The sequence below is a fragment of the Diceros bicornis genome, chromosome 1, assembly GCF_020826845.1.
Source record: "Diceros bicornis minor isolate mBicDic1 chromosome 1, mDicBic1.mat.cur, whole genome shotgun sequence".
Classification (NCBI taxonomy): Eukaryota; Metazoa; Chordata; class Mammalia; order Perissodactyla; family Rhinocerotidae; genus Diceros; species Diceros bicornis.
Window position 1 is genome coordinate 13,902,704 of NC_080740.1, and position 10,090 is coordinate 13,912,793.

The window sequence follows — 10,090 nt, forward strand, 5'->3', positions numbered from 1 at the left end:
TCCTTATGTGCACAATTCTTTACAATCATCATAGGTAATGCAAGAAAGTTGGTTCTACTCTCAAATATCTCCTATATTTTTCTTACTTCTACTCCAACAAAAAAGGATTTCTTTTCAGAATGAGGCATCAAATTCATTTCAAAATCCCCTTCCTCATTTAAATTATGCATGTCCTTAAAATAAATAAATGAAACTATTTAATCATTTAGTATTCCAGTTATAGAAACAAACAGGAAATGCCATAGTAAATTTAAAGAAGCCTGGTCAAAGCGATGATAAGTATCATTGCAAGTTAAGTCAAGATGGAGATGGACATAAATATAACTAGAATCTATCATTTTCATTTAATTGACAAATATTGATTTCTGTATTCATCTTGTAAAAAGGTATCTCTCTATACTTGGCAATTCTCAATGACAAATAATTATATTATGAGTTAATCTTAAAAAAAAAGTGAAACATCCTTAAATCTACATTGAGATTAAGCAATAAAGTTGGAATAAGAAACATGAAATGCTTTTAAGGAAAAAATGGTATTCAAAAGTAATGAAATAAGGGCCAGCCCAGTGGCCTAATGGTTAAGTTCATGTGCTCCACTTCAGCAGCCTGGGGTTCACAGGTTTGGATCCCAGGCACGGACCTATGCACTGCTTATCAAGCCATGCTGTGGCAGGTGTTCCACATATACAGTAGAGGAAGATGGGCACGGATGGTAGCTCAGGGCTAATCTTCCTCACCAAAAAAATAAATAAATAAATAATGAAACAAGATGAAGAGTAAAATATACAGCTTGATCAAGTATTTTTTGCAGAAACCTTTCTTCCAGTTGTTCATCACTAAATCATTCAGAAGGATGGCAGATTATTTTCCAACCTGTCTTGCCTCAGTGGAATCACATTTTCTCCTTTCCTGAAACCAGGGTTTTTTTATCCCTTACAAATGTAAAATTTCAAATAAAAGTTAATACAGAGTTCTGACTTGAACTCTACAGTAGCAAGGAATTCTAAAAAACTTAAGACCAAAAGAAACTTGTTAACTAGAGTTTTTCAATGTACGATAGAAACATAACTTCTTCTCTAAACAATTTATTTTTAAATAAACTCTAACCTAGTTCTTAAAAATCTAATATGGTAGCTCTTGAGAGAAATGATAAATATTGTACTTTAATTTTTAGATATACTGTTCTATATAATGTAATTTCAGTCTCCAAAGACTCATGTGGGTCTAGAAAGTACATTGCTCACTCTATGATATACACTCTACTCACTACTTAAAATAATTGGATTTTATTTCTAAAATATAGCTTTGGAGTACACCTCATGTCCCTAAAGATGTTTTCTATTTTGTAGCAATTTGTGAAATGTCTCATTTCTCTTAAAATTCATTTTATAGCAAAAGAGTATCATATTGAACCAAAAGTTTCTCTAGGATGATTCACATTTTTCTTGCCAGGCATTATGACTGAAATTAGGTTGTTAGGCTAATTGTATAAGAAATTGTGCATAATACCTATTCCAGGTTTCTATTCCTGTATAACAAACTATCCCAAAACTTAGCAGCTTAAAACAACAATTTATTATTTTCTCTTATAGTTCTGGAGGCTGATAGGTTCAGCTGGGCGGTTCCTGTTTAACACACTCATAAAGGCAGAGGCAAATCATGACAGTTGCTGGAGTCATCTGAAGGCATCTTTACTCATATATCTGGTGCCTAGGCTTTGGGAAGGCAGGACGAGCTGGGAGCTGGTCTGGTTGGGAACATTTCTCCCCTCCTCTTTCCTTCCTTCCTTTTCTCTCCCCCGCTCCCCACCCCGCAGGCCCCTTGTAACTTTTCCAAATGGTAGGCTGGGGTTTCCTCCTAGTCCTGGCAGTCTCAGGGTAATTAGACTTCTTCCTCGGTGGCTGACTTCTCCCAAGAAAACATTCCAAGTTGCCTCAATGGAAACTGCAAGACATAAGCCAGCCTCAGAAGTCTCAGAATGCCACTCCACTACATTCTGGCCATCTTATTTTACCACAATACCTATTCGAAAATGAAATATTGCCAGATTTCTTTAAACGTCTTCTTCCTTCCACAGTGAATTTAAGAGATCGAGATTAGCATAAAACCCCTAAATTCAGGGTATGTTAGTTATTTAACTAACTTGTTAATTGGTTAGTAATTAGCAATTAAGAAAAACAATATGGAAACTAATATACAATTTTCCTTTGTGCTCAGTTTGGCTTTTTGACAAAAACATTCTTTAAAAAATATTTTTAAATGATTATCAAGAATGTGCTCTGTGGATGATATCTAGCCATTAATACGAAGGTCAGGCATCATGCAAAGAATAAGTGATCTCAGCCACTTTCAATCTCATTCCAATTTTCCTCCTAACTCAACAGGAGCATCAAAAAGCTGCAAAGTGCATTTCTGAGAGTGTTTAGCACTCCCCAAAATATCCCAGCTGCCACAACGCCATCAAACGGAACCACTCTGCTTCCCAGACTTTCGATGTTTTGGTATGTTCAGCAAAACCCATCTTCATTACAGCTGGAGGATTACCATAGAATTTGATTTGCGACAAAGATACGTATTAAGCTAAGAAAAATACTTTAAATGACACAGCCACATTCTCAAATGTATAGACTGATGGTAAGAAATTGTGTTCTCCTCACGGCAGATGATTTACCTAAATAAGCCAGCTGTGTTACTTTTAGGTGTCTGTTCCAGTTATTTATTATTGCATAACAAACGACCCCAAACTTAATGGCTTGAAGAAACCACCATTTTATTATATCTCACGACTCTGTAGAGCAGCATTTTGGTCAGAGCACAACTAGGCAATTCTTCTCTACACAGCACTGACCTGAGTCACTTAGTGATATTTAGCTGGCAGCTGGACTGGGCTGGAGGTTCTAAGATAACTTCACTCACATGCCTGACACCTGGGCTGACCCCCGGCTCCTTTCAGTGGATTCTTGGGTACTCTCCAGGAGGCCTCTCCAGCAGAGTAGTCAGACTTCTCACACGACGGCTCAGAGTTCCAGTGGCAAGTGTTCCAAAAGACAGGAAAGGAAGCTGCCAATATCATGAGGCCTGGGCAGGATACTGGCACAGCATCACTTTTGCCAGATTCTCTTGGTCAAAAGAGCCACAGAGAGTCCCTCCAGATTCAGGGAGAGAAGGCATAGACCCCATCTCTTGACAAAAAGAATTTGCAGTTATCTTTAATCTGCCATAGGGCCCGTGAGGAAGCAGACAATTCTAAAGCCATAAGCTAGAATCTCTCTTGGAGTTAGTTGAAAGCTAGATACACAGAGAAGACTCAATTAATGTGAATTAGAAGTAACAATGAACCAAATATACAGAGGATATTACTCACTTTAGACTGAAAAAGAGAATTCAGAAATATTAAATGTGAAAATGTTTCCCAATTATAGTTAAATCAAGATCCTTTAATACATAAAGTAACTGAATGGGACTTTTTAAAAAATTGCTTATCATATATCCTCTATCTATTAGGAGGCAAACACCAGTTATAATGTGTTACATGCTTCTCTACAATCAGAAGTTACTTGAAGAAATAAAACACTAATATTTTTAAAGTTTTTTTTTGGTCGGGGGAAACACGGCCTCTTTCAAAAGCTAAGGAAAGATTAAAGTATACATTTTATATTCAGTTTTCAAAGCAAGACTTAGGTCTTAGTTGACTGTGTTTACTACTGCTGTGTAAATGAGCCATTTGAAGCAATATACACTCCCGGAAGATGAATAATATAAAACTTAAGTTAGCAGGGCCCTTCACAATCTAACCTAAGACACTCTCCCAGCTTCATTTATCACTGGTTTCTTCCCAATACCCACTAGTCAAAGACCACAAGAACACATCTATAATTGAACAAGCTGTGTTTATTACTCATTGCAGTAAGGGAGACCCAATACCATTAGGAACTATGGGTATCTGAGTAAGCAGGTGTTAGGGCTTATTATAGGATTTGAGCTTGTGTTCCTGACTTTGGCTATCTTACTTAGGAGGAAGAAAGACTAGTCCAAGGTTAAGGTTGTAATTGGTAAAGAAGCAGAAGTCATCATATTAGACCGGATACGGCGATGTTCGGTCATTTTTGTGACTTGGGCAATGTTCATGTTTTCCCTATGTTCAGATATGATAATAGAGTGATCTTATTCTTTTCTTGATCCATCACTGACAGAATAACCTTGTCTGATGTCGATGTTCTGTGAAATTGTTTATGTTCAGCAGGAGAACACCAATTCCTAATCCAGGCTAGCTCGGGACATCAGAGGCTGCTTTTCTCTTGAACATTCCGAACATGCCGTACTCATACGGGCCTTGAGTTTTCTCTGCCCTCTATCCGTACTTCTGTTCTATTCAGTTCCCTCTTGTCTTCAGGAATCCTTCCCTTAGCACTTCAATTCAGTTTTCTCTCCGACATCCTGCGCTGGCAGAGTACTGCAAGAAGGGAGAGGTTTATTTTCCTGTTCCATAGACTAGAGCACACGTGTTGAGACTGCCTCACCGAATGCAGTAAACTCGTCCTACAAACGGGCCCCAAGCATCCTGACAAGAACTCAGGCCTGAATGAATCAGTGTTAGAAACAACGGCGGTCCTGATCCTCCAGGAGCCTGGCGCGAGACTACATTTCCCACAATCCTTCAAGGCCGACAGGGTGCCGCGACGTTCTTAACTACAATTCCCACAATCCTCGGAGCCCGCCACTTGGTGGCGTTGTCTGAGAGCTCCGCCCCATTTCCCATCTTCCTTTTCAGTCCTCGCACACCCGGGAACAAGGTCGTGAACACAGGAGCGTTTGCGGTGGTGCTGCCATTTCTTCCGTCTTGGGTCTCTGCTCCTGTTGCAGAGCTTCCGACAGCGCTATGCTGGGACAGAGCGTCCGGAGGTTCACAACCTCCGTGGTCCGTAGGAGCCACTATGAGGAGGGCCCAGGGAAGGTCAGTGTGTCAGGGCCCGGCTTCGGGGGGAGTGGGGGAGGGCGACTTGGTGCGACTCGCTGAACTCCGAGGTCGAGGAGAGGGAGGTGGTAAGCCGGGAGACTGACTGGGACGCCGAGTAGCACTCCCCTTGCCCCAGGGAGCAGGGAGAGAGCTCAGGCCGCGGGAGGTTGAGTAGGTAGAGGCGGAGGCCCTCCCTCGCCCGGCGTCCTCCCCCGCCCCCCCCTCCCCCAAGATCTCGAAGGCCCTGGAGAGCATGGCTGCTGCTCTTGTGGCTTGAAGCTGCTAGAGGTCACCCGACTCGGAGTGAAGGTCGCTGGAAGCTAGTGAGGCTATGAGGGCCTGTGCTTGTGGCTCGAGTCTTAACTAACTGGTTGACTAAATGAGAAGTATTAGCCCTCCTTGGTTGAGGTTGGGTTTAGCCTGGAGTGTGAAAAGCTCAGATCGGTAGTTAGCAGTAACCACCTCCGAGGGTTCTGTGAGGCCTGGTGGTAAAGGGCTGAGAAAGGGTGTGGAGGATCGGGCTGCTTGGTTAGGAAAAAGTCCTGCTCCGTAGTGCAGTTAACATTGCCGCGCGCCTTTATTAGGCGGCTAGTGTCTAACGAATAGTAAACCAGAACAGTGTATTCTGTTTCTAAAATAAACTCCTTTGGAGAGTAAATTTTTTTGATTTATAAAATAGAAGAGAAAATTCTCACTGTTTTACACCTGAGCCCTTAAGACCACTGCCTGGTGCTCAGTAAAGCCAGATGTGTTTTACCTTCTAAGGTTCTGTGTGATGAAGGTCGTAGGATTTGAAAGGTAATTGTGTTTAAAAAGGTGCTGTGATGTATGGCGTATATAACTTGATTATATGAAAAATCATCTAGCGTCCCTTGTGTACTTATTTTTGATCTATAAAATCAGGTGACTTGAAGTTCTGTTTTTATCCCAACAGAATTTGCCATTTTCAGTAGAAAACAAGTGGCGGTTACTAGCTTCCATGATTCTATTCTTGGGATCTGGCTTTGCTGCACCTTTCTTTATAGTAAGACACCAACTGCTTAAGAAATAAGGATGTTTCACTTAATCCATGGAACAGGTAATTATTGGATTTCTCATCTTCTCAAAGCAATGCTTTCCCTTTTCTTTCTCACCCCCTCCCCCCCCAAAAAAAAAACCACAAAAATATACGTTTTTGTGTATATTCGTTCCTGAAGTTAAGTGTAGATGTGACATTAGTGGAGATAGGTTGATAAACCTGTAAACAAATGTTTCTTTGCCTGAAAGCCAGTGTTTATTGAGTACTACTGTTTGTCAGGCACTCTTTACATTAAGAATCTGATGTGGTTTCCTAACAAGCCTGTGAGGTGGATGATATTAACCTGATCTGAGACACAAAGATGTTAAATTGCCTGATATCCCCTAGCTAGTGACGGTGGACCAGGATTTCTACCCAGTCTTGTTCCAGAGCTCGCAGTCTTAACCAGGTAAAGTTCTAGTAGACTGATTAATGTTAGTCTGTTTTGAGGGTGATATATGTTAGTATACGCTCAAAGGAGTCTTGTACGCTGGGAGGTTAGCCAATTCCCTGCATGAGTAGAAAAGACTTAGTTAGCTTAATTGTAATCAGAATTTTTCTCAAAGCAACACTGTAGAAGGCTTTGTGGGATGATTGGAATAAATTCCAAAGTAACTTTGGAAAAGAAGACTTGATTTGTTATGGTTTAGAAGGGGAATGATTTTTCCAAGCCATTAATATGGAAAGATTTTGGTGCAGATGATGAAGCAAATCAGTATGAATAAAGTCATGATACTGTAAACGCTTTCTGATGTACCGCTCATAAACTGATGGACAGACAGTACATTAATGAAAATACATGATTTCTGTTAAATGAATGGGATTTTTTTAATACCATTAATTTTTTGTGTTTTTATTCACAGATGTGAAGAGAAGCATTTTAAGAAGTGCAGTCTCTATGAAAAATGAATCAAACTCTTAAACTCAATGTACTAAATATGTTTGTAAATAAACTTAAGGCATGAATCCTCAGTGCCTCTCTGAACTATGGAATGGGATAACTGAGCACGTGCTTCCTGTTTTGTTAGGGCAATATTCTGGTATTAGGTTCTTGATCAAATTATGTGTGCAGTTTAGCTTATTGCTTGGTCTTAAATTCTGAGGTTTTATTTGGTTTTTGATTCCTAGATCAAGACCTAGTTGGTAATTTATGTTATAAAAGAGAAATGCAAACTTGATTTTGGTTGTCCTGTAATAATTTTTTTTAAGGGAGAAAAAAAGTATACTTTTAGTCTCCCCCCTTACTTTGAAGCAGTAAAATCATTTTTCTCCATGACTGATAATTAATCATGAGGAAACCGTTAGTATATACAGATTGAAGTTCAAGAGCTTCATTTTTTTACTCCAGACCTGTAACCTAAAACTGAAGTTTTTGCCTCGATAAATTTACTACTGACCAATATTAGTCTTGTTTAGACTGAATAAAAGAATATTTGAAATGGAATGTAATAGCATGTAAGAGGGAATGTAGGAAATATTCCCAATTTATTCTGGAGCTTTGACTAGTAGAAATGGGTTAAAAGATTGGCTCTCATTAGTAATTGTATCAATGAATCAAATTTACATTAGTAGTAAAATGCTGCTTGCCACTTCAAGTGCAATGACGTAGTTTCTAGGGTTTTTGTATTAGGGCAGGGAAAAAGTAATTAGCTACTGAATATTTTAATCCCAGTTTGGTCATTTTTGGAATACAGTTGGTGTTAGAAGAATACTGGAAAGCAGAGGTTGTAAACTCATGGTCTGTTTGGCCCCAGACTTTTTGGTGAGAGGTGCTGCTGTACTGTTTTTAAACCGATATTTTAAAACCAGAATATTAACATAATCTGTATTTCTGAATTCTCGAAAAGTTGCTCTGGGTGGTTCTACATTCCTCCCTGGAACAGAACAGCTGCCTAGGTCAGTTCTCACCCTAACATTACATTTCCTGTATGCCACTAGTGTTAAATTACTGATTTGCTGGAACCTTAAATTTTTTATTTTTCTCTCGATTTGTGTGATAGGGCCTATCTTTAGACTCTTGGGTAACCACCTGGCGACTAGGTAAATACGGATGCAAGTTAATATATATATGTTTGTCCAGCCATTCCTGGTACCTGTGTCATTGTTTTTTGATTATCCATTGATGAATCAGATGTTGTCCTATGTTGGAGGAGTTTTTCTTTTTTTTTATTTCTTTTTTTCTTTTTTTTTTTTGAGGAAGATTGACCCTGCGCTAACATCTATTGCCAATCTTCCTCTTGTTTCTTTTTTATTCCCAAAGCCCCAGTACATAGTTGTGTATCATAGTCATAGAGTTGTAGCTCTTCTATATGGGACACTGCTTCAGCATGGCTTGATGAGCAGTGAGTAGGTCCGTGCCCAGGATCTGAACTGGTGAACCCTGGGCCACCATAGCGGAATAGTGAACTTAACCACTGTGCCACCTGGCCAGCCCCTTGGGGAGTTTTTCTATGGAACGTTAAGGCTTTCTACCTTTGGGTACAGTAGAAGCAGGAGCAAGAGTTTAGGGTTCATAAAATGATTTTGAATTCTTAGTTCAAATCACTGCTGTTAAATTACAAATTTAATTGTCAGTTTTCTTGGAGGAAATGGGAATAGAGCCTACCTCATATTGTTTTGGGATTCAATGAGCTATATAAATACATTTTAATTTCTGGCAATCCCTAAATGAGTAATATTTTTCTGATTTAAGACATCAATAATCAAGAGTAACTTGATATTGGACAACAGGGTCTAGGTAGAAAATGTTTGATTTATTAAATTTATCTTCCCAAGTTAAAGTATTTGAGGGTTATATGTGAATGAGAAAAAAACCTCCTGTTCTGGGAGAGAAGCATGGATTGTTCCATCCCCATAAAAAGGCTTCCGTAGGCTGGCTCTTAGTATGTAAGTATATTGAGTGGTAGAGGCTAGACCACTGTTTAGTTTCTCTATTGGGGTTCTCCAGAGAAACAACAGGATGTGTAGACAGAGATTTATTTTAAGGAACTGTGGAGATCTAACAGGTCCAAAACCTGGTGGGGTAGTGCTGAAGGCTGGAGACCCACGGAATAGTTGCAGTTCCAGTCCAGAGCTGTCTGCTGATGGAATTCCCTCTCGCAGGGAAAGTCCGTCTTTTTCTATTAAGGCCTTCAACTAATTGGATGAGGCCCACCAACATGGAGAATAATCAACTTTACTAAACTCCATCGATTTAAATGTTAATCTCATCAGTAGAATGAGATTAGAATGTAGAAATATCTACAGTAATGTTTAACCAAATATTTGGACACTATGGCTCAGCAAAGTTGACACATAAAATTAACCATCACAATTTCATGTAAGTATGTGACTCTAGTGTAATTTTTTTGTGTGTTACCTTGAATTTTTAAAAACCACAGAATATTAATTCTGATATAGTTTTTTTTTTCTTTTGTCCCCCTACATTAGTTATCTGAAATTCAAGCCAACCCTTAAAACCATAAGAGTCCCGTAAAACTCCAGATTCCCTTGGGGGAAAAATTACACTGGATGGACCCATACATGCCTATGTGAATAACTAAGGTTGGCTGAGTAAAGTGTAGGTTAAGCAGATGATTCCCTGACCCCAGAATACCTAAGAGGGATTTTGGCAGGGGGCCAGAACCCAGGAGCCATTTTCAAGAGAAGCCACTGTTGCTTCCATAATTAAGCTTTGGCCACCGGAAGGAAAAAGTCAACAAAATGTCCTACGTTTTGCTACAGAGGCAGTACAAAATGGATAAGAATATGGGCTCAGGATTTGGATTCAAAGCCAGGCTTGACCACTTACCGGCTTCAACAAGATGCTATCTCTGCCTCAATTTCCTCGTTATGTTGGTATCTAAGGGTAGTTGTGAAGATTTAAAATGGAAATATGTCTAAATTGAGGCAAATTTTTTGGGCTGCTGTTGTAGAGTAGTTAATTGAAAAACAAGCGAAGTGGAGGAACTGGAATGGATGTAAATTGTTCAAGTTAATCCCAGAGCCATCCTGCAGTTGTAGGGTTTTCAGTTAACTTGGGCAACAGTTCTAACCAGCTGTCCAGCAAATACTTCACCCTTACCCTGTCCAGAAAT

At 39.5% G+C, this 10,090-nt stretch overlaps 1 protein-coding gene and 1 non-coding gene across 2 annotated transcripts; both read left to right on the plus strand.

Moving 5' to 3' along the window:
* The first annotated feature begins 4,785 nt into the window (after nt 1-4,785).
* On the plus strand, nt 4,786-7,192 carry LOC131394927 (cytochrome c oxidase subunit 7C, mitochondrial). Its single transcript, XM_058526668.1, has 3 exons — nt 4,786-4,954; nt 5,892-6,035; nt 6,878-7,192. The coding sequence occupies exons 1-2, from the start codon at nt 4,880-4,882 to the stop codon at nt 6,006-6,008; spliced, it is 192 nt and encodes a 63-aa protein (XP_058382651.1). The 5' UTR covers nt 4,786-4,879; the 3' UTR covers nt 6,009-6,035; nt 6,878-7,192.
* Nucleotides 6,708-6,770, plus strand: LOC131410580 (small nucleolar RNA Z39). The gene has a single exon (XR_009221328.1). It is a non-coding gene; the product is annotated as a small nucleolar RNA Z39 (small nucleolar RNA).
* Nucleotides 7,193-10,090: the final 2,898 nt, after the last annotated feature.

Coding starts and splice junctions, on each gene's coding strand:
- LOC131394927 (XM_058526668.1), top strand. CDS start 4,880: ATGCTGGGACAGAGCGTCCGGAGGTTCACAACCTCCGTGGTCCGTAGG. Junction 4,955..5,891: donor ATGAGGAGGGCCCAGGGAAG/GTCAGTGTGTCA, acceptor TTATCCCAACAG/AATTTGCCATTTTCAGTAGA.